General features: G+C 52.2%; 1 protein-coding gene across 1 annotated transcript; it reads right to left on the bottom strand.

Moving 5' to 3' along the window:
* Positions 1-2,277: 2,277 nt before the first annotated feature.
* On the bottom strand, positions 2,278-23,206 carry ITGA5 (integrin subunit alpha 5). Its single transcript, XM_039862260.1, has 30 exons — positions 22,914-23,206; positions 16,703-16,833; positions 15,264-15,376; positions 15,017-15,137; positions 14,762-14,823; positions 14,626-14,671; positions 14,266-14,391; positions 14,013-14,057; positions 13,828-13,871; positions 12,052-12,108; positions 11,814-11,866; positions 11,305-11,513; positions 10,820-11,011; positions 10,552-10,597; positions 10,301-10,402; positions 10,051-10,106; positions 9,761-9,915; positions 9,309-9,446; positions 9,109-9,176; positions 8,567-8,717; positions 8,391-8,483; positions 8,180-8,259; positions 7,991-8,071; positions 7,787-7,892; positions 7,248-7,400; positions 6,240-6,326; positions 6,020-6,133; positions 5,301-5,402; positions 4,463-4,585; positions 2,278-3,791 (listed from the first exon to the last, which is right to left on the bottom strand). Exons 1-30 carry the CDS (start codon positions 23,141-23,143, stop codon positions 3,708-3,710), a joined length of 3,168 nt encoding a protein of 1,055 aa, XP_039718194.1. The 5' UTR covers positions 23,144-23,206; the 3' UTR covers positions 2,278-3,707.
* Between the last annotated feature and the right edge of the window lie 308 nt (positions 23,207-23,514).

The raw sequence follows: 23,514 nt of genomic DNA, 5'->3' as shown, positions 1-23,514 counted from the left end.
AAAGGAACTTGACTGGAGGCAGACAACTGGGACTCCAGCACGAGGCGAGAGTCTGAATCTGTGAGGTGTTTGGGGAAGATGCAGCTGCTGTAGCCTGGACCTGTCTGTACCTGCCCCAAAGAGGGAGAGTGGCAGCAGGTCTTCCCAGAATGCCAAGCAGCCAGCATCAGGCCAACCCCAGCCAGAAGGAAAGGAGGTGTGACTGGGAACCGGAACACTTAGGGTTTAGGGAAGCTGGAGGCAGGAAAGAAGAGGTCGGTGGAAGGGTGGTGGGGCTGGAATCTTGGAACGGTCTAGGAAGGGAAAAGAGACTGGGGACTGGGATTCCTGGGTTCTGCAAGGAAGTTGGGACTAGATGGCTAATTAAGGTACAGGAAGTTCAAGTTCCTGTTTCTGGGCCTCAGCAATCTCTTGCCCTCACCCCAGTGATCTGTTTTAAAGAAAAGTCCTGTTTCTGCACCTGCCAAGATGTTCCAGCTCAAGGACAAATAAATGCTGGGGGTGCCAATCCCTTGTTGATCTCAGGAGACTGTGGCCTTGCTGCCCAAGTCTCACCTTGGGGGAGAATATAGGTTTTCTGAGCCCATCAGAGGAGGTCCTCTTGCTCCAGATCCGACCTACCACCATGTCATCCAACCATAGCATTACAAAGCCTGCTTCTCCCCAGACCTTGTTATCCACCCCCATACACATACACTCCTTGCCTCTTCCCATTCTTCCTCCTTTTGGGTGGACTCCAAGAACAAACAAGAGTCAACATCAGGCATGGCTGATCAGTGATAGAGACCCCTTTGCTCTTAGCCTTGTCCACCCTCCCACACTGCTCCAGGGACTCTTGAGTTTAGGGAGATCTCAGAAGAGGGGTTGCTTTGCTTAGCTTATCAAGGGGAGGCAGCTGGCTGGAGGGCAGGGTGACCTTGTAGGCAGCTGGGGGGATAGCGTGTGGGGTGAATTCATTATTGATGAGCCCTGCACCCCGGGCTACTAATGAGCCTAGGCCGGCTGCTCTAATTGATGTCAAGAAACTTGAGACCCCCAGATCAGCTTCCCGCCTGCCAGCTGCCTCTCCTGAGCCCCTTCCCCCACCCTGCACCCCCAGCTGCTCTGTTTCCTTCCCAGGGTTTCTTTTCCATCAGCAACACAGATAAAGATAGGGCTCAGGCTTCCCAGACCCCTCACCCTCATGTACCTCTGGATCACTCAAGTCTCAGAGATGGGAGGCAGATATGCTCTGGAGGGGCTGGAGGATCTGGAAGGGGAAACAGACCAGAGTCTGAGATTACAGTTCAGGGACAGAGGGGCTAGTGCTAGATTACATCTTTGGCATTTCTTTAAGGAATTCCTTTCTTATATTATGCATCCTCGGGAGAGACCTTGTCACTCTCTGAGACTCAAAGATATAGGAACTACAGCTACACCCATAATGCCAACTCAATACACACAGTCCACTTCCTCTCATTTCCTCCTCACACTAGTCTCAGACCCAGGCCCTGAAGTTTAGCTGATGCCGTTCCGGCCCCTCCCCCAAGAGGGGGAGTACGGAGATTTCTTCCTTGAGAATTCCCAGCGCCTGCTTGTACCATGGCTGCTATCCTTGGAAATACTGGGTGGCTCTTTGTCTCCTCAGGTCTCTTCCTCTCCATCAGTCCCTCTTCATTTATAGGTTCTGGGAAGAAGTTCCTGAGGTACTTCTTTAAGAAGTCAGATTGGAGTGTGGAGCAGGCTTGGTCTCCCAAGAGAGATATGTTGAGGTGATGCAGGCACTGCTATGCAGGAGCCTAAGTTAATATAATGGCTGTTGTGATGGGAGAAGATAGCGAGGTGAACCTCATACACTCCCTTCCCCAAATCCCCATAAATTCATAGCTATGCTGCCCTCTGGTGGCTGAATTCTAGTCCAGCATGACAAGGCCATCTTTGCTTACAAGCCCATTAGAATTTTAGCATCCCTCTCCTTCCTCTTGGTGCACATTAAGACAGGCCTTATGGACACAGAGGACCCTGAGAGGCTCCTTCATTTTGATTTCTCTACAAAGACCTGACCCTTATGGCATTGGTTAAGAAGGAGTCAGACAAGGCTGAATCTGACTGCTCTGGTATTCACTGTGTGACCTTGGGCAAGTTACATAACTTCTCTGGACCTCAATTTCCTTGTGTAAATGGGGTTAATTGCACCTATTTCACAGGATTATTAACGGAAATTAAGTGAGGTGAGGTATGTATATGATCCACCAGCTTACAATAAGCAATAAAAATGAAACAGAACAATACCCTAACTGATTTCTTCTGATTTAGTTTAGTGGCTTTTTCTCTCAACCTATTTCATTATCCTGATTTAGGGAAGCCCAGGTGAGTCTTCTGGATCATCTTCCCTCACCTTCAACCTGGACCTCCCCCTTTGCATTCTTTCCTATTTTTCAAAGAGAAGAGATTTCTTTCCATTCTCTCTTGGAGGTGTTGGGGACCAGATCTGATAGGGCTGGGTGAAAGGAGTCAAACCCTCCTTTCACTCTTTCTATCTTCTCTTTCACCTAAGAGAAAGGAATCCAAAATCGAGTTCCAGAGTTCCTGGGGGTCATAATCCTGGCTCTCAGTGGAAAGAAGCTGTGAGAAACATAGGCTTTTTCTACCCACCAGGCCGTCTGGTTCCAGGATGGGTTTGGAAGGAGTGGGGTAGGACAGATTCCAGCTCTGGTCAGTGGGAGCACCGGGCCGGGTTTATTGCACTTGCAACAGAGTTTAAATAAGTCCCGGGTGTCCGGAGCTGAGGTGAGGGAAGGGTGGGGCAGGGAGAGGAAGGGCAGCGTCAGTGCAGCTGGAGGGCAGAACCCAAATCCTGCAGGCCCAGGACAGTGGGCTCCCCTTTCTCCAGGGGACTGGGAGGGCCTGCCTTTGGCCAGGCTGAGGTTCCAGATGTGTTGCCATCATGGCCCCTTCAGGTCCTGGGCAATTCCTGACTTCTCCCGAGTCAGAGGTGGATTGGGCCTCCAAGCCCAGGTCTGGAGCAGGCTCAAATGTAGTCCTGGATTGCCTGGTTAGGTTACCAAAGTCTGAGTCAGGGTCCCAGATCTATCTCAGGCCCCAGGTTCGATCTGGACCCAGTAGAGTTCTGATTCAACCTTGGAGCTGGTTCTGGGCCAGTGTCGATCCTTGTTTGGGATCTGTCCTGAGCTGGTCCTGGGGCACCATCCACGGTTAGTGTTTTTTATTGGCCCACCAGGGTGAGGCTGTTCAGAGCTGCCAGGTTTCACTCCCCAGGTTCCAGGTTCTTCACTGGAGGCTTCCTGTGGATCTCTGGCAAAGTGGAGGACAGATCTTTGCAGGCTGGAGCTGGACAGAAAGTCCTGGTGGCAAGTCTGGCCCAGAGGACTGGGATTGGATTCCCCAGTTCTGGTTCCAAGTTGTTTTCAGGAAACTATTTCCAAAATGCAAAGGCTGCAGGGAGGCTGGGGCCTCTGTCCCTGGATCTGAGTTCCCCCATCCATGAGGAGGGCATGTGTAAACGAGGGTCCTTCACAGTGCATGGGAGTGTGGATCCCCAGCTCCTCACCTCCCGGCTCTGGCCCTTCAAGTATGTCTCTGGGCTGGGGAGAGGAGCTTCTCCCTGGCCCTCAGCACCTTCAGGAAGCACTCAGCCCCCTCCCTGTCAGCAGACTGAGGGTGGGGAGACTGGGCCTTCAGGGTTGGGAGTCTGTGTTCGAGAAACGTCAGGCATCAGAGGTGGCTGGAGGCTTGAGCTGAGCCTTTTCCATGGCGGTGCCATATGGGAGGGAGCGTTTGAAGAATCCGAGCTAATTGGGGGGAGGGTGGGAGGGGGAAGGAGGAAGAGTTTAGACACTCTGGCTCTCATCTCTCTCCAGATATTATCCTAAGGGGGAATGAAGAGGACACTAGTACTTCCAACCTCCCCATCTTGCAAAAGTGGCCTAAATTCAGGCTATCTTGTCTACCTCTCTAAGAGGTCCAATGGGCCAAGAGGGCTAAAGCTGGGGGTGCTTTGGTATAAGAGGGTCTTTCATCGGTGCCATAAAAATTCCTCCAGTTAAGCCAGGGATAGCAAATACATTTGATCTCAAGTTCCAAGTCTGATTGTGTAGTATTGGCTGCCTCTTGAGGATTCTGAGGCCACTTCTAGGGTATGATCAATTAGTGATGGCTGCCATGGGTATTTAAAGGAAGCGACAGCACAAAAGCCATATATTTGCCACCTATGAGTAACGCTGATTTTGCAAGTATAGGCAAACTTATCAGTTTGAGTCAAGAGACTCTTTTTAAGATAGAGGCTATAGAATGAAGGGAAGAATCCTATAGGCAGGGTCAGGAAGGGATGCACATGGCATGTGGCCACAGGTCGGGACATGTGGCTGGAGAATTGGTCTGGAGGTTGATGTTCAGGATTGTGTTGGGTCAAGGGCAGAACCTGGTGAGAGGGTGGCCAAGTCGCCAGTAGGATATGGCTGACCTTGTAAAGGATGTAGATGAGCAGACCTAGGAGTAGGAGGCCAATGAGGATGGCTAGGATAATAATCCACAGTGGGACACCGTGGCTGCCTTCTGCCTTGGTCCACTGCACAGCTGTGGCCACCTAAGGGGCAAGTCAGGAGAGGTCACTGAAAAGTCATTAGTTCTCACCTATACTTGGCTCCTAGTTGCCGCTGGACCTAGATCCACTTCTTACCTCGCATCTTGGGCTAACAGAATTCTGAACTTCAGTATTTGAATTCTTACACTGCATTATTCCTTCACATCTACTAATTCTTTCTCTCCAGAGAATATTCCTTTCCTGACTGGTAAGCCGAGACCTGATAGTTTAGGTCTCAGCTTAAACGTCACTTCTTCCAGGAAGCCTTTCCTGATCCTGCAAGGCTGCATTCAAGTGTGTCTATGATATTTCCCACAAATATCCTGGCACTTGGCATACTGTATTCTCATTGCCCGGTAGATCGTGAACTCTAAGAGTGAAGATGTCCTATCCATCTTGCTTAGTATTATATCCCTAGGACCTAGAACAGTGCCTGGCACATAGTACATGCTCAATAAATATTTGTTACACATAAATATATATAAGTAAAATAATGAACTTTTTTATTCATACAATTTGTTTCTACTTTAATACTTTAAGAGTGAAATTTAACATTTTATAAATTCTTAATATAATAAAATTCCCTAGTTACAATTAAAAAAGTATATATATTTGTTATGATAACAAAGCCAGTCCCCACTTATGTCTCAGTCATAGTGACAGGCCCAGCACTCTGAGCCCTCTCTTCCTTGGCCTAGACCTCTGGCCCTGGACTCACCTGAAGTTCCTTTCGGGGAAGTTGCCGAGGCAGGATTCGGTAAGGCATCTTCAGGGCTTCGTACACAGCTTCGCATTGCAGGCTAAATGGCTGGTGCTCCCGCTGTGTGTGGAGAACAGGTGTTCAGACACCCCAGCCCCACCCCCTTGGGATCTAGAGGACATAGTGCTTCCCATGGTCTGGCTCAGGTTGTGATTTTTCCCTATCGTGGGTTCATTCTCTCCTGAATCTCTATGTCCCTTACATGAGATAATAGATGTGTAACTTAATAGTTATAACTAAATAATGCATAATTAGATGGCTGCATGTCAAAAAAAATTTTTTTTGAATCATTAATGCGGGTTAAGCACTCAGGACAATGCCTGGCCCATAATGTACACTTAATAAATGACTGTTCTTTACTATTCTTACACCTGCTTGCCTCTCCACTGTGGATTCACCTTCCATCTCTGTTGTTCTATCATTCTGCGCACACTGGTCTCCCTCCAGCCCTCCCACGCCTTCTCTGAATGGGCCGGGAGAGGGAAACCGTCACTCTCAGTAAGGCCACTAGGTGGCGCCAAGAACACATAGTCCTGTGTAAACGACGGCAGGAGGGGAGCTGGAGTGCCTGGGTCTTATTCCCCAAAGGAGGTGGTGGCTCGGTCAGTGGAGAAAGGGAAGGTTGGTCCAGGCAGGCCCAAAAGTCCGGAGTCAGGGCTGAGGTAAAGCTCCCCTACCTGCAAGAAGGTCTTGGCCCCGACTCGGAAATGCAGTTGCAGACTTCTGCTCTCTTGCCGATGGAGTGGCCCGAGCTCACAGCGCAGCCTGAAACACTCCACCTCTGGGCATTTCTGAGAAGAAAGGAAGCTTGAACCTGGAGTTCTGCTCTTCTAGTGGCTCTGAGAACCCAACAGGTACTCAACTCTCGGCCTGGACCTCATTCCCAGGATGACTTACCAGGATCTGAGGCCATGAGGAAGCAGGGCTCTGACCTGGAGCTTCTCGTCTTTGCAGCCTGTGGTTCTGGGAACCCTCGGGATCCAACTGGAAGAGGAAAGAGGCTGTTAGCTGCCTCTCATTACCTGTGTCCCAGAGCAGTTTTAACCTGTTCTTTTATCCATCCAACTGACCATGTCCAATGGCAAGGCACCAAGACCGAGTTCAGAAATGAAACAAAACAAAACAAACAAACAACAACAACAACAACAACAAAACAGAAACAAATAAGACTTGGACCTTAGAGTTTACAAGGAAGAGATGTGTAAATGAATAATTAGGACCCCTTCCCTGCCTTAGGGCCTTTGCACCGACTGTTCCTTCTTCTTGGGATGCTCTCCCCCAAGTCTTCACAAGCAGGTTCGTCCTTGTCTTTCAGGCTTCAGTTCATCTTTGCCTAATGATGGCAAAGTCGGTGCAAAGGCCCTAATGATTTTTCCTGATGACTCAAACTGTCTCCAGTCTCCGCACACCCCAGCATGTTAGCACTGCATTTTTATCACTTTTAAGTACCTGTTAATCTCTATTTTTAATTTTTATTATCTATTACACGCCACTAAAATGTAAGCTCCATGAGAGTGAGTACCTTGTTAGTTTTGTTCGATGTGGTATTTCCTGAGCCTATAACAGGGTTCAGTACAGATACTCATTGAATTAAATGTTGTTAATGAGTAAATAGGCATTGGGGCCCAGGGGAACAGGTCTGAAGGAAGTGGTGCAGAGCTAGACTCTCAGACCATGCCAGGGCAAGAAGGGAGGGATATTTCAGGCAGAAAGATAGAAGTGCAGTGCATAAAGGAACTTTTTTCCTTCCTAGAGCCTTGAGGTATCTGTGGGCCTTTTGATTCCTTCCAGGGGCCTAAGTTTTAGCTTCAAGCACATCCTCATTGGTTCTTACAGGCCACCGGGGACCTTCCCCCAACCCCTCAGCCTTGGTCCCTCCCACATGCCTGTCTCCAGGCCCCTCACCTCCAGGTGCTCTGAGTTGGGGAGGTGACTGGCAGTACAATTGCTGAGTCCTGTAAACTTGGTCATGTAGAGGAGCTGCTGCCCTTCCAGAGTCTTGGGGCAGCTGAGCTCTAGCACGCCCCGGCTAATGGAGCTGGGGCCCAGGTTGATGAGCTGAGGAGAGGAGAGCACGATCATCACTAGAAGGAAGGGAACGGTTCTGCCTGACTGAGATCCTGCGTCACCATGGCCCGCTATACCCTGCTGTAAGTCTCCGATCTCAGGAGTTGAAGAAGAAATCGAAGGGCAGAGATGAAATCCTCTCCAGACAACACTCGTGGAGGTGGCTCCATCTTCCCTTCCAAGACACTCAACTGGCCTGTCTCTCCTCTAGCTGTCATTCTCCCTCCCTCCCTCTTCCTCTCAGTCCCTCTCATTCTGGCCCCAGCCATCTGTCACTCACACTAGCTCCTCTTTTCCTGTCATTTATTATGGTCCCACCCCTCCGCTCCCTGTCACCTGCCCTGGACCTAGCCCTTCCTGCTTCTATCCCTCCTCACCTCATAGACGTGGTGTACAGCGGGGCCCACGTCCCCCTCCTTCTGAGGCTTGTCTTGGGGATGCCAGTCGCTCACTGGGAATAGCACTGCTTCAGGCTTGGAGACACTAAGGAGGAGGGTGGTTTAGAAGACAGTGGAATATGCATCCTTTCTTAAAAGTCTGTCTCCCCTCCCAGCGAGGCCCCATTTCACCTGGCCACTGACCCGTTAAGGGAGACCTGGGCCTGAGCTTCCACTGAGAGCCGGAAGGAAACCACTTCACTCTGCGAGTTGTTGAGATTCTTGCTGTGGGATGGAGAGACTGAGATGGTGCTGGAGCCCAGGCAGGGAGGGTTCCGATGGTCCAGGCCCCGCCCCCCAACTCAGACGCAGCCTGGCCCCACCTACTCATACCTGAGGATCTGGAAGTCAAATTGGATCGTTTTCTTTGTGTCCCGGAGGTGAGGGACTGTGAACCGAAGGCCACCCCAGAGCTGTGGGAGAGGGAGGGAAGACAGGGCTGTTAGATTGGGCATTTGCCTTACCTCAATTCCAGCCCTCCTTCTCTATCCCACGGCTCCCTCTGGACTGTCCTCTCTGGTCCTCTCTCCCGTCTCAGACTTACACTAGCTCCTGCCTTCATGGGGTTGCCCAGGTCACACACCAGTAGGCGGCTCTGGTTCACCGCAAAGTAGTCGCAGCTCAGGCTGGAGAAGTTCTGGAGATGGGGTGGGTGCAGGTAAGGTTCTGGTGCACCTCTGGCAGGGCTTCCTCCCAAGCTCCACCTGAATCCCCTCTTACCCCTGGGTGTCTGACGAGTCCTGAGTACTCAGCTTCCGGAGGAGCTGTGACCCGAAGCTCAGCCTCATAGGCGCCACCCTCACCCACATTCTGGGCGTGGAAAGTTAAGTTCAGAGAGTTCTTGTCACCCAGGTACACGTGGTTCTGCTCCCTGGAGGGGGCACACAAGGTAAGGGACATTGTGGAATTAATTCCTAAACAAGAACAATGGGCCATAACAATGATGATGATGATGATGATGATGATGATAGTAGATACAATTTACTGAGTTCCAACTCCATGGCAGGCACTAGGCTAGACACTTTGTGTAAATTATTTCATATAATCATTCCAAAAGCCAAAGAGACAGATGTTATTTTTTTCCCACTATAAAGATGAAGTAGCTGAAGCTCAGAGAAGTTAAGTAACTTCCCAAGGTCACACAGCTAGCTAGTATGTTCCCGATGTACTTTTTCAGGTTCCAGGTACTTTCAAGTTCCATATGTCCTGATACAAGACCTTGGCATCTAGAACCCTCTAGCCTGATGTGAGCCTTCACTTACCCAAACACTTCCAGCTGTAAGTCCGGCACACAGATGTTGTCTTCTCCACAGTCCAGCAGGATCTGAGCCTGGGGAGCAGGGCAGCCTTGAAAGGGGGAGTTTAGACCCTCCCCTGGGCTCTGGCATCACCTCCCCCAAGGCCCTGCCCGCAGGTGCCCAGGTGTCTCCTCCTGGATTCCTTCTCCCTACCCTTCCCTCACCTTGTCCTCTATGCGGCTCTTGCTCTGGTAATGTAAGACTGGCTGGAGGCCATGGCTGTCCACAGGGGCTTGGGGGTCCAGGGAGAAGTTGAGGGCGATGTGAATCGGGGAGAGTTTGTCTCGGAACTCTGACTCATTCTGGGGCAGGGGAGAGGGTTCACAGAGTCAGGGGACACTGTGGATTTGGTGGCTCTGATCCTCAGCCTCTCACATCTTCTTTTGTCCACTCAGGGCCTTCGAGAATTCAGGTGCCAAACTTGACCGCATTCACCACTTGAGAGGCCCTAGCAGCCGGTTTGCAGCTCCTCCAACAGAAGGGCCCCCTTCTTCCTCCCTCCAAAGCCCCAAGCCCTTCACTAGAATCTCCCCATCTCTTTCCCTTTAGGAAGGGCCCCCAATTCTATGTGGCCACCCTCTCCAAGCCGGTCCGTACCCTCTTCTCAAAGCCATACCCTGAGGTAGATCTTCATCTCTCTGCAATCCTCCCGAGCCCCGTTCTGGATGAGCAGGGTCTGGGTCAGGGTTGCCTGTCTGGAGGCTAGGAAGAGCGCTCGCCGTATTCCTCCCTTCTGCTTCTGCCAGTCCAGCTGGAGCTCCACCGTGAAGCCTGCAGCCAGGGATATATGTTAAGGAGAATCTGTCTCTCCCTCCCAATCTATTCAAAGAGAAAGGAGGTGCCCAGGTCCCCAGCCCCTCCATCCCTTGTCCCAGTGCCTGAGAGATTCAGGCAGTGAATCCTTACCGATGGAGTCAGGAACGTGTTTTCCAGAGGCATTGAGGCAGAAGCTAAGGTTGATGCTGGAGGAAGACCAAGAGGAAAGCTGGTGTATCCAATTGGAACAGGTATCCTATCCTCCACCTGTCTCCCAGAGAGACCCTGACTAGGACACCTCCATCTGTCTCCTTCTGCAGACCTGGTCTCCCTGCCCACTCCTAGGCACAGAGTGAAGTATCCCAGACTTGGTCTTGCAATTTCCTAGGCCCCAGCTCACCAAGCCACAGGGTTTCCCTCCAAGCTGCAGCTTCGCTCCTCTGGGTTGAACATAGCAGGGAAGATGGTGAGGGAGGCACTGGCAGACACGATGGGGCGACCCCTGCCAAGAGTGGATGTGGGGTCCCCTCTGGAACCTGGGCACAGGAAGCTGATGCCCAAGCCCCAGGATCCCAATGTCCTTTATACACTTTCCCAACCTCAGCCCTATTGAAGAATTCCCCAGATCCCACTTCTCCCAGAAGTTCATACCTGTACACCACAGCCTTGTCCACACCAAAGGATCCCACAATCAGATCTGCAAGAAGTTAAGAAAGCACTCCTTACAGCAAACCCCAAGTCAGGGGCCTTCCTTCCTAACCCCCTTGCAGTTTCATTGCTTCAGGCCAAAAGTGAGGGGACAGCGCCATCTGGTGGCACCATCCACAACAGCAGCCAGAACCTTAGAAAAGTGCAGAAGAGGAATTGGAGGTCTGTGACCAGGAATTCTAAGGTGAAAGGGGCCTCAGGCACAACTCACCAGGGTATCCGTTGCCATCCAAGTCTCGGCCTCCTCGAAGGGCAGAGCCAAAAAAGTGTGGCGTGTGGCCAGCTGCCCATAGGGGCAGCAGAACCTGGGAAGGCTTAGAGCCCAGGCCCCCTATGCCCCCAGGGAACACAAACACCACTCCTTGCTGTGTCTCCCCACCAAAGGGAGCCCCAATGGCCACATCTGCAAGACACACAACACACATCAGTCAGCAGGCCAGGAATCCAGGCGTCCAAATCTTTACCACCAGACCCCAGGACCCGGAATCCTATTTTTCCCATCTGTCATTCCCAGTACTCTAATCTCTTCAAAGCCCCAAGACCTAGACATTGGGTTAAAGTCCACATACCTCCCTGAGAGTCACTGGGGGGTTGAGAATGCCAGCTGATCTGGTTATCTTATTTGCTCTCCTCCCAAACCCCTTCTGGCTTAGGCCCTTGACTCTTCTTCAGCTCCTTGGGTTCATGGTTACTTACCACTGTAGCCGTCCCGGTCCAGGTCCCCCAGGGGTGTCAAGGAGCTTCCAAATCGGCCAAACTCATCATGGCCAGTGAGGGTGAGGGTGGGCGTGGGCTCCATGCCTGTCGGCTGCTGCAGGTAGACATAGACCCTGCCTACCTCCTGAGGCCGCCCATCTGCTGTCCTCTCCATGAGCAGCGGGGCCCCCACCAGCAAGTCATCCAGCCTGGGCATAGGGGAAAAATCCAGGCATCCTGAAACCCCAATTTCCTACCTCTCCTCCCCAATCCTAGTGCCAGGAAGTCTCATGCATCCTGGATCCCAGGCTCCCTCCCACCCAAGTAAGAAGACCCGATGTCTTCTGATCTTAGCTCCAGGCTCTCTCCTTGCCCCTGAGCAAGGGGAATGTGGCACAAGTGAGGAGAATCCAGGGGGAAAAGCCTGGAGAAAAACTCTCCTTGCATTTTTCTGTCCCACCCCACTCTTCCCTCCTGGGCGTCATGGTGTGCCTTTTGCCACTACTCACCCATCTCCATTGATATCTGAGACAGCCACTGCATAGCCAAAGTAGGAGGCCATCTGGGATGGGGGACAGACGGACAGCTCTGGGTCAGGATTAGGGGTCAATCAACGGGATCAATAGGGGCTATGGGAGGAGGTCGGAGACTCCAGGGAGACTGAGAAGTTGGGCTGAGCTTATTGGGTCAGGACTGGGGCCTGGTTGGCAGAGGGCCAAGCTGGGTTGAGGGTGGGGGTGTCCTCACCTGTTCCCCTGAGAAGTTGTAGAGGGATCGAATATCTGAGCCATTAAGGATGGTGACCTGAGGATGAGGAGATATGCCATTGGCCCCAGACTCCCAGACTATCCCATGGTTGGAGGGCAAATGGGTACAGGCTACCTAGGAGCAGGTATGCCTCGGGGACACAGACCACTAATTCCCTCCTGAGCTTTGCCCTCACATTCCCATCTCTATGTCAGTAGCTCGGTCTCACAGCTACTTCATTTTTTTAATATCACTTGTCCACTACTGTCAGAGTTCATATTTATCTGTTTATTGTCTATCTCTACCTACCAGAACGGAAGATCAATAGGAGCTTGGTTTTGTTCTTTGCTTTCTCCCTAGAGCCTAAAGTAGTGCTTGGTAAGCACTAGACACTTAGTAATTATTAGTTGAATGACTGAATGCACACCGAGGCCTGAGTCATTTCCCATCCTCCAGCCGTCCCAAACCAAACACTCATGTCTCCCCTGTGTCCTCCGTAGTGGCTGGCCCCATCAGTCTTTTGACTCCTCGCTCTCTTCCCCACTTTCATGGCTATTACTCTGGTGGGAGCCCTCTCACAGGACTGCTAGAGAGCCTGCTGGCTGTCTCCCTGCCTCAGGATGTCCCTGTCCTCGCTGTGGCAGATGGACTGATCGCCCTCAAGTAGATCTGGGAGGGACACCACTGGCTCGGAAACCCACGGTGGTTCCCTGCAGCCGCTGCCCAAAGTCTCAACTTCTTGGCTGGTCCTCTGAGGCCCTGGATAACTGGCCCCAACCCGTCTGCTTTTGCTCAGCCTTTCCTTATTCTCCTTATCCTCAATCAGCCCACGAGTCTGCTAAACTGGCCTGAATTTTTTTTCTTTTCTTCCATGTCTTTTTTCATGCTCCTGCCTAAGGATGCCCTCTCAACTCATCTCCACTGATCCTTCACAGAACCTTCTCTGATCCATACCTGCCCTGGAAAGGAGGTTATTCCTTTCCCTAAACTGCTATACCATCTTAAACACTTTTCTGAAATTCATCATAATGCAGAAAGAATGCTGACTTTGGAATAAGACAGATCTAGTTTTAAATCTCTATCCAGCCACTTACCAACAGGGTGATCTTAAATAACTTACTTGGCCTCTCAGAGCTTCAGGTTCCTTGTGTGTCAAATGTGCATGGTAATAACTATCCCCATCAACTTGTTATGAAGAATAGGAATCATGAATGGACAGTGCCTGATGCACCAAGGTTGTATGTACCTTATCTTACATACTCGATTAGAAGCACCTTATGAGATGGAATATGTCTTATTCATCTTCTTATCTCTTACCTTGCCTTAATAAATGTTAATTGCATGAACTCCTATGACATTCTTATCTGTATCCTTTTTAAAGCTTTTGTCATGGTCTAATAATAACAGCTATCAGTTGTACACTGCCTAACAGTTCACTGAGCACTTTCACATGCATTATCTCATTTCATCCTCACAAGAGCCTTGTGAGTTCAGAACTATTATTATCCCATTATAGAGAGAAGAATGAGGCTCAGAGAGGTTAAGTAGGCTCACGGTTTTTACAAAACAAGGCGGAATACGAATAAAAGAACAATTTATCTGGATTAAGTGCTAGACCTTGAACCCAGGTCTGACTCCAGAGCCCCAGCTCTGATCCACTTTTGAACCCTCACAAACTGCCATGCCGTGTGTGTGTGTGTGTGTGTGTGTGTGTGTGTGTGTGTGTGTGTGTGTGTGTGTGTGTGTGGTGTAGGGGAGGGTCGGGCTGGGTCTTACATAACCATAGGTGAGGTTCCCTTTGGGCACTCCAGCAACAAAGTCTGCAAAGAGAAGAGAAAGTTGTGGGCTAAGGGTGGGGAAAGGGGAGTCAGAGAAGAATGGTAAGTGTCTCAGTTCCCGTGGCCGCAGGCCCTGGGTCTCCATTTATCCCTTTTCTTGGCCCCAGCCTGGGACACACTCACCTTCTGTGTCATCACCACTGAATTCACCCACGGCCACAGAGTAACCTGGGGGACAGGGCAGGTAGATGTTAGCATTCCTGCTTTGGGGACCTGTCTGCCCTGGCCCATCCTCCAATCCCGTTCCTATGCCTTCACAGTCAGCCTGCACGTGACAAGTATGGCAGAGGGACTGGGGACGCCTAAGTGAGAGAAGGGAGGCAAGGGCGTGAACAAGGACAGGAGTCCCTGAGTTTCCTCCCACTTGCAAACTCACCCAGATAGCTGTCATCATAGATGGAGCTGGCCTGGCGAGTCTGCAGCTGCCCCTGAACGAGGTTGATCAGGTACTCGGGGTAATAGGATTCTGCAATCTGCTCCTGGGTGGCGGACAGGATTTGGCCTGGGGAAGGGGAGGAGGAAGGGATGGACGGAGGAGGGAAGAGAAGGGGGCACTGGGGGATTCCTGGGTAGGATTTCAGAAGTCTGGTTCATGGAAGGGAAGCTTGTGGAAGGTGGTGGGAGAGGACATGTAAGTCTCAAGAAAGGGAGGGAACGGGGGTGGTGATCTCAGGCTGGGAGCAGGGACGAGAGGCCTTGTGCCAGGAGCCTAAGGGACAGCAGAGGAAGGACTTACCTTGCCAGAAATAACTCCCTGGTCCACCCAGGACCACACGCCCAGTCTGTGGGGGGAAGGAGGTGAGTCTTCATCTGGTCCGGATCCCTCTTTGTCCACCACCCACAACCACCTCCCTCCCAGATCACCTTCTCACCTTGGTAAACTCGGCACTGAAGCCCCCTTGGCAGTAACCCTGTCCCGCTGCCCAGCTGAAATCTGTGAGGGGAGGAGGTGGTGGGAAGGATGCCTGCACACATGGGTCACGCGGGAAAGAAGAAATTGGGGAAGGAGGTGGGGGAGAGAACACGAGGAAGGACCTCCCCGGACACACAGTGAGCATAAAGCTAATGGGGCTGTGGGGACTTGCGTAGGGAAGGCAGGCGCAGGCACGTGCCCCCTCTTGCCCTACCTGAGCGGCAAGGTGCATACTCTAGGATTCGGGTGAAGTTGTCTGTGGAGAGGTAGCAGGTGCCCACGGGATCGCTCAGAGGCTCCTTCTCTGTGCGCCAGCTATACAGTGGAGCGCAGGCCTGGGAAGGTCCGGGAGGAGGGGGCTTCAAGTTTAGTCCAACGGGAACCCCTCTTCCTCTCTCCACTATACCCAACCACTGCCCCATTTCCTAGCCACCACCCTCCTGAGCCTGCTGGCCCCTCACCAAGATGGAGGAGCCATGGGCTCGAACTGTTGCTCCAAACCACTGCAAGGACTTGTACTCCACAGGTTCCTCTCCCTCTGGGATGGAGAGTGAGGACTCCAGGATCCGAGATCCTTGGGAAGTGAGAAAGAGGAGTCATGCGGGCAGTGGGCCCTGGCACAGCCTCCACCCTCAGCCTGAGGACACCCAAATACTTGAAAGCCTTGAGTCCCATGACGCACTGGGAGGGAGAGTGGGGAAGGGTCTTTAGACTGCTTCGCGTAGTCTGACTCACCCTTCTCCACACACCACACGCACGCACACACACAGTTACATGTGTGCATACACAGAACCTGGGGTTTCTAGAGTTGCCTTCTCCTGGTCCAGCTGGGCCAAGATGCTCGCGGTGAGGTGAGGGCAGGAGGGTAGTGGGGGAAGAATGGCTATTTCTCCAGCAGGTAACCCTCTGGCTGCACTTCTCTGCTCCTAGGCCTGTGTCTTTAAGCACTTTGTTCCTTTCTTGACCTTTCTCACGTCTCTTGATTGCTGTCCCCTTATGTCTCTCTCTCTCTGTGCATCTGTCTGTCTCTCTTTTCCCAAATCCTAGCTCTGTCCTGTAGGACAGCTTTTTTTATTTCTCTGATGCTCATCGGACTCTCAGGTTTAAAAAAAGAGCTCTACCCTTATCCCCCACTCATGGTCTTCACCTTCCTATGCTCTCCTCTTTCTCTCCCCTCATTCCAGTCTTTATCTCTGGAGCCAGACTGCTCAACTTCATGTCTTTGCTCCACCATTTATTAGCTGTGTGGCCATGGACAAGTTACTTAACCCCTATTTCCTCACCTATAAAATGGGGACAATACCTCATAAAGGATTAAGTGAGTTAAGATAGGGAAAATGCTTACAACAGTGCTGGGCACAGAGCAATTGCTCTTGAAGTGTTACTTGTTATTGTTGTTTATCTCTTGTCTCCATCTCTCTCCCTTTCATCTCTGCATCTACTCCGGATCTTGAGCTCCTTGAAGGCAGTGGCTAAATCATGTTTCAATCCCCTACAGCCCCAGCACAGTGCCTGGCATGCAGAATCACTTAGTCAGTGCTTAGTTAAATGAATCAAATAGTCTGTGTGGCTCTCCCTGTCTTTGTCTGTGTTACTGCCCTGGCCTCCCTGAGTTGTGGGTGATTCAGGGGAAATGAGAGCCACATGTTTCTGAATCATGCCCGCCCTCCTTGGGTTGGGCCGGACTGGGAACGTGGTGTGAGTGCCACAGGGAGCCGCTGCACGGCTGCACAGAGCTGGAGCACCACCAGAGCATCAGAGTGCTGGGAGGGCACGTGGCCAAGGAACTGGGCAGGCTCTACCCCACGCTCCAGGCACCACCCGGGGCTGCCTAGAAGCCGCAGCTCCAACCCCCCAGGCCCTCCCTGAACTTCCCAGGCCTACCAAGGGGGTTGGTTACCTTTGCTGTCAAACTCAATAGGGGTGCACTGTGCCAGGCTGGTGCCCCAGGGACAGAGGTAGACAGCACCACCCTGCAGCACTCCTGGCTGGCTGGTGTTAGCCTTGGGTGCTCCCACCAGCACACTGACCCTGTGGAAGGGAAAGGAGAGGCAGTTCAGGGTGACTCTTAGCTCTTCTCCAGTCTCCTAAGACAGGAAGGACCCAGGCGTCTGGGCCAGAGGCTGGCTGGGGGTGGGGTAGATGCCCCCCGGGTTGTATTTATATCTCAGAAGATACCACGGATGCCAGAGGCACGGGCTGGAGTCAGGCGGTCCCCATGTGCTGCTGTCACTAACACAACCCCTCCCCTCCTTCTGCCACTCTCTCTCTTCTCCTACCTTCCCCCTGTTATTAAAGAGAGAAGGAGCCAGAGTCAGTTCTGGGAAGGGGAAGAGAGGCCAGAGGTTCCGGCCCCAGCTTCTCCATCTCCCCTATGGACCTGCCAAGATTGGGTGCACAGCCTTGGAACTCAGGGTCCTCTCACCCAGCCTGTACCCTCTTGTCCTAAGCCAAAGCCTTTCTCTGGGCCAAGACCCAGGCGTCCGGCTGCCCAGCCCTGGGGCGTGTAGGAGGAAAATGTGAGTCTCGGAAATCAGGCAGTAGAAGTGGAGAGAGGAACTGGAGGATGGTGAAAACAGATCGTTCTCCTGGGCCTGAGCCTGTGTTCACCCTGGGCTCTGGTGTGGGCTTCCCCATCCCGGCTGGGTCTCTGTCCCTCAGGCCTGAACCCCTTTCCTACACATCATCTCTAGGAGCCTAAATTCGGATCCTGCTCTCCTGGGGGTCTTACTTCTGGACGTGGTCCCTCAGTTCTCCCTGAGATGACGAGGAGAGGTTTACCTTTGCTGGGTGTAATAAGTAATGGAGTGGTCATAGTTAAGGTCTTTGGGCAATCTTTCTACCTTTGGCTCTGCCTCAGCCATTCCTGGGTTCCTTGCCTCTGAGGTCTCCACACAGCTGTCAGCCTTCTTGGCTTTCTCCTCCAGATCTCCCATGAGGACTGCATTTGGCATCTGGGGCAGCTGGACCAGGCTCCTGGGCTAGTGTCCCTGCCAGTCTTGGCCTCCACTCTCCTCCCATACCTGCCTCTGACACCGCTTCTCAACTTCTCTGTTCCTCTGTCCCTGTGTGTGACTGCTTGCTCTCTTCGTTGCAGTTTTCGAATCTTCCCTCTCTCTTGATCTCAGATCTTGGGCTTCTCCATCTCTATCGATTTTTGTCCCCTTTCAACTTTCAGCATTCTCGATACTCACACATGCTCTGATTTTAGGATACCTTCTTCAGCCTTTCTTACCAGGAAAAAGTGCCTAAGTCGGGATTATGGCAGAGGTCACACAAGTGAGGGTGTCTTCCAAGAGGACCCAGTGTGGGAGGGGTCAGAGGGATGGGGTCCAAGAGGAATAGGGAACACCAGAGGCAGCAGCTCCAAGGGACTGAAGTGGGCGTGAGGAGTGGTCTAGGAGGGCCAGAGGATGAGAATGGAGGAGGGAGAAGGCCGGGCCCTGAGGAATAGGGGTGGAGGACACCGAGACTGAGAGTTCTTGGAGTGATAGGGGCTTCAGTACCAGCATCAGTTACCCTGGGGAAAGGAAATGTTTACTGCCTGTGGCTTCCTGTCTGTTTCCAACCTCTCACTTCTCCGTTTGTCTCCCACCCGCTGGGCCCCACCCCTGTCACTCAGGCATTACATCGGTTGGGGGTGGGGGATGGGAGCTGGCACAGGCACAGTGACCTGGTTGGTTGCGAGGCCCAGTAGGTGAGGCTGGTGGTGGAGAGAGGTTGCATTGTCCCAGGGCTGTTGGTGCAACCCTCCCTTAGCAGGGGCAGCCCCAGAAAACAGCTGTGGTACAGGAAGCAGTGAAAAGAACACTGGACCAGGAGTTAACACCGGATGAGGGTCAGGTACTAGCTCAGCGTGGACTTGGGCCGTACTCTTTCTTTCTCTGGAAGAAGTTGAACAGGCTATCTCAAAGTCTCTGGGAGATCCGGTATTCTATTTCCAGGAGAACATAGGGCTATAGCCAAGAGACCCTGCTCCCACTCCCAATTTTTCAACACCCCTTGCTCCTGGGGAGGAGCTGAGCCTGAGTGCTCCTGTGATGGCCTGAGGAAGAAGCCTGGAGTTTGACAGGGTTGGAAGGTGAAAGAGAGGCCTCATAAAGCTTGTAAAGCCCACAAGCTCATGGGCCAGGGGCATATGTGTTGTAACTATATGAAGGCTCAGCAGATCTGGCATGCAGGCAAGGGACACAGACCCAGACCCAGACATGCCCCCATCACCCCTGGCTTATACCTAAGGGTTCAATGGCCCTTCAATCCCAGCTCAAAAGTCAGTCCAATAGTGCCCTCCCCCATGTGCTGAGCGAAGTGTCTTGTGTCAGGGATGGCACATCGCATAGCTTATCCTGATTCCCCCACTCTTAGTTCCCGCCTCCTAAATCCTGCAGCAGTTGGATCTTCTTAGGGGTCCAAGAAGGTAACAATGGAAGGTCTTTGGGCTATTTTCGATATTTCAGAAAGCCTAACGGAAAACATGCATTTACCTGATAAGGCAGCCTGGACTAATTAAAACCTCAAATATATTTACTTTTGGCTAAAATTATATCAACTCATGTAGCTCTGATCGGCAGCTATACGTCTTCTTGTGTTAACTTCTAGTTAATAAAAAACAGGAAAAAAGAATTAATCGTGCCTTACAAAATGTAGTTTGGCAGATAAACTCTTATAAAATATACAGTCCAAGTGAAGAAATAATTGCTATAATTTATTTCGAAGCCTCAGAACCTTGAAATTCTAGAACTGGTTCTTGGAGACACAGGCTCCAAGATGGAGGCACCGTAGAAAGCATCTACTTGTTTAAAGACTTTTTTGTAGATGTCTCCGGGCTGCCACGTGGAGTAAGGAGAGGCTAGTTTGGTCATCTTCTTTTAGAGCAGCCTCTTTTCTCTGTTTTATATAGAATGGTAAGATATCATTTGAATTAAAAAAAAAAGAAAGAAAGAAAAAATCTTTAGTTAAAAAAAACCCTATTGATAGAGTCACATGTCCTTATTTTACAGATGGGAAAACCAAGCTCCAGAGAAGTTAAGTAAATGTCCAAGGTCACTCAGAATCCTTCCCAACATAAGAACCTAATTCCTAGGCCAGTGTTCTCATCTACCCTGTTGCCAATTTATCCCCTCCTTTCCTCTCCTCTCCACTATCTCCCTAGCCAGGCTTCTGATTAACCAAGATCCTGTTCAGTACGTGGTTACTGTTTGACTGTGTTGGCCTGACAAGGTTGAGAGTAGAGAGTAGCAAGAGGACCAGGGCCCAGCTCCTGCAGGTCTGGCCAGGGCAGAGGAGGACACCTAGTTCTGGATCCCCCAGTGTATTCTCAAAGGAAATTGCCTCCACTTGTGGCAGTACCAGACGTGAAAGGAGTGGGGAGGAAGGCTGGTGCACCTTTCCAGCTCCTGTTCTAGGCCAAGTCACTTCCCGTCTCTAAGCCTTGGATTCTCTACCCATAAAACGATGGGGTTGCCCTTGAATGGTCCCTAAGCTAACTTCTAGTTCTAAACTTCTATGACTCCTAAAACTTCGGTTTATATATAAAATAAAATGGGGCAATGATGCTTTTTCTGCCTAACGCAAGGATTTTTGTAATGATCCAATGAAAAAATTGATATGAAAGTGCTAAGGAATGTGAGAGACTATTATTACTATCACTGCAAATAAGAAATGGAGGAAAACTTAAAGAGCTAGGTGGTATCTAGGGAGGAGAGAAGCAGAGACAGAAAACAGCCACCTCATAACAATCATGCCTCCCATGTATTTGATCATCTTCTATGGGCCAGGTGCCTTTTATATATATTGTCTCGTTTAGTCCTCAGAACAATCTCATATGTTAGGCTTCTGATTTTTATGAGAAGACCAGGCTCCAAGAACTTAAGTAACTGGTCCCAGGTCATACAAGGAACAAGAGAGTGATGCAGTCAGGGCACACACCCAGCTCTGCCTGACTTAAGGCTTGGCCCTTTCCTACCACGCAAACTCTCTTGTGCTCGCCCTGCCCTTACATGCTGTTTTGCTGTCCATAGCGAGAAGTGATGCAGAGGGACCAAAAACACTGAGGCCCTCCTCTTCTCCAGCAATGGCCCCAGGTGAGGGGCTATGTTTGTCCCCTGTGGGCAGGAGGTAGACAAAGGCCCAGCTGTGTGGGGAGAAAGGTCACTAAGGAGGTGGAATATTCAGTCCTACACTAAGAGAGTAATGTAAAGAGAAAATGAGAGGACCGCAAGCTGGACACCTGGGTTCTCTTGGGAGGAGAGATGAGCAGAAGGAAAGGGGGGAGGGATAAGAATGCAGGATCCTGTTTAAGAGGAGGGCTTTAGGGACTTTGGAATCAGGCCACGGGCCAGACAGACACCTAGGGAACCGGAAGTGTGTAAAAGTCCAGATGTTTTCGAGGAGTGTTTTAAAAGGAAGATGACACTCCTATTAGGTGGGGGGCGGGGTAAGAGGAAGGTTATCCAGATATGGGGAGGATTCCATCCCCTCCCTCTCTCCCTCTTCTCTACTCCATTAGGGTTGTGGTAAGCAGTTTGAGGGGGCCTTGGGGAGGCCAGGCCTGGCAGAGACTCCAGCCTAGGGTGATGCAATGGGGTTTGGGCAAGAGGCCAGGGGGTTTGGGTGGGGGTTGGGTGGGGACCTTGAATAGCTCAGAACCAACAGCTGAGGCCTAACCATCTTTCTTTTTTCCCATCCCAAGTCCTCCAGACAATAGAGAAATTTGTCCCCCCTCTTTAATTGAATTAGCTAGATTAACCCCTTTTCTCCGAAAATTAAAGAAAATGAGTAGAGTTAAATTAACTGTATCAGATGTAAAAACAGCTCACCTCTGACAGAGATCCTATCAAACCTTGAGATACTCGTAGTTGGAGTGGGGGTGGTGATGGGGAGCAGTGGGAATCAGAGCCCAGAGATGTAGGAGAAAGGACCAGTTATCGTGGAGGATCAGGAATCTGGCATCTGGGAGTCCCTGTCCCAGTCCAGGAGCAGCTATCTTCCTCTCTTACCCGCCCCCCACATTTAAATAAACACCCCAGCTCTAACGTTGCCTCAGTTCTAATTCGGGTTGCCCCCTGACTGCGGGCTACCTATTTTCCAGGCTCTCAGTGTCCGGTCTGCTTGTCACCCTGATTAGCTGGGAATGAAGATCCTCCTTTGACCCTTCCCCAGTTTCTGATGTCCTGTGTTCAGACGCTAATCTTAGGCCCAGCGAGCGCGCGTCTCCCCAACTTCCGACCCCAGCCCCAGAAGTCCCGGTCTCAGTTCAGCTCCAGCCCACAAGCTACAGGAAATCAGCTTTTCTCTTCCTCCCCAGAGCGAGAGGAAGAGGGAAACCGCCCACCCCCATTCACGCGCGCACACACACCCCTCCCGACACAGCCGAGCACCCGCCCTTGGCTGAGCCCACCCCCAGCCCCGGCGCCACCAGTGCCAGGGTCCCGGGACTCTCCCCAAGTTCCAGGATCCCCTCGTTTGACCAGAGATTGGGGGTGGAGGGCGGAGTAGGAGACCGAAGAGAAAGGGGAGGGAGCCGCCGTCCCCCTCTTGGGTCTTTCCTAGTCTGAGTTGAGGGGGGAGGGGAGGATGAGGCTGGCCCCCGTTTAACCTCTGGGCTCCGACTCTCCTCTTAACTACACACAGTTCATTCTGCTCCTACCAGTTCTCTCTTCATACAATGGCCCTCAGGGGTCCTGAGGTCCCCCTGTGCACCAAAACGCCCTTCCTGGCCTCTGTGCCCCTTCTCCGCCCCCATCCGCCTGGGTCTCGGCAGCTCACAGAACTCAGCCGGACACCCTCTGCTCTCCATTCACGCGCCCTCCTCTCCCTGGCCCCGAGACCCCTGCCCAGACTTCTCTAGGTTGCAGCTTCGCGTCCTCTCCCCATCCCGCACATGTCTCCCCACTGATCTCTCTCAAGCCAGGCCCCCCTCCATAGAGCCACTGTCCCCTCCCTACTCAGCGTGGAATACCCCCAACTCCTGGCAGTGGGCCCCAACTCCAGCCCTAGTCCGTCCAAACCCCGCCTCTCAAATTCAAATAACGGTCCCCTCAGACTCCAGCCGCGCCCCCACTTCCAGGCACCCCCCTCCCAATATCCCGCCGCTAACTCTCCTCACTCACCCGTTTGTCCCCGGCCGGTAAAACTCCACCGAGAAGCCAAAGAAGGAGCCCGGGGGCCCAGAGAGCACTGTTGGGGCCTCCGCGTCTAAGTTGAAGCCCCCGACCCTGGGTGGCGGCGGCAGCAGTAGTAGCAGCAGCGGCAGCAGCAGCGGCAGCAGCGGGTGTCGGCGCCGGGGGCCCCAGCGCGGCTGCACAGAGTGGAGAGGGGACCTTAGCGCCCGGCTCCCCATTGCGCCCGCTCTTCCCTGTCCTGGGGCCACCGACCCGGAGCCGCTTCCTAAACCTCCCAGAGGCGAATGACTCACCGCGGGGAGGAGTTTGCTAAACTCCGGGCTGAGCCCTCCCCCCGCCTGCCGGGGGGGTGGGCGGGGGGGCATTCCTGGGTCCTTGGAACGCTGAGCCCGCGCCCCCCACCCCGAAGGGGCGTGGGGGGGGGCTGCACCTCTTCACTCTCCTCTCCCCAGCCCCAGCTGGAGGCTAGTAGTTTGCACTGGGTCAGACTGGGCGGGTTTGGGCTCTTCCCCCTCCTTCTCTCAGCTTCCCCCACCTTCCTCCCCACTCCTTTCCAGATGTACAACGTAAACGCTCGGAAAAGGAGTCG

The sequence above is a fragment of the Pteropus medius genome, unplaced genomic scaffold, assembly GCF_902729225.1.
Source record: "Pteropus medius unplaced genomic scaffold, Ma_sr-lr_union100, whole genome shotgun sequence".
NCBI lineage: Eukaryota > Metazoa > Chordata > Mammalia > Chiroptera > Pteropodidae > Pteropus > Pteropus medius.
The sequence above is the reverse complement of the archived record's forward strand: the minus strand, read 5'-3'. Positions and strand labels throughout refer to the sequence as shown.

Excerpts from the sequence above, each read along its gene's own strand:
- ITGA5 (XM_039862260.1), bottom strand. The coding sequence starts at position 23,143 with ATGGGGAGCCGGGCGCTAAGGTCCCCTCTCCACTCTGTGCAGCCGCGC. Across the intron at positions 11,012-11,304 it reads GGACCGGGACGGCTACAGTG|ATGTGGCCATTGGGGCTCCC; the intron begins GTAAGTAACCAT and ends TGTGTCTTGCAG. Across the intron at positions 9,177-9,308 it reads AGAGCCGCATAGAGGACAAG|GCTCAGATCCTGCTGGACTG; the intron begins GTGAGGGAAGGG and ends CCTGCTCCCCAG.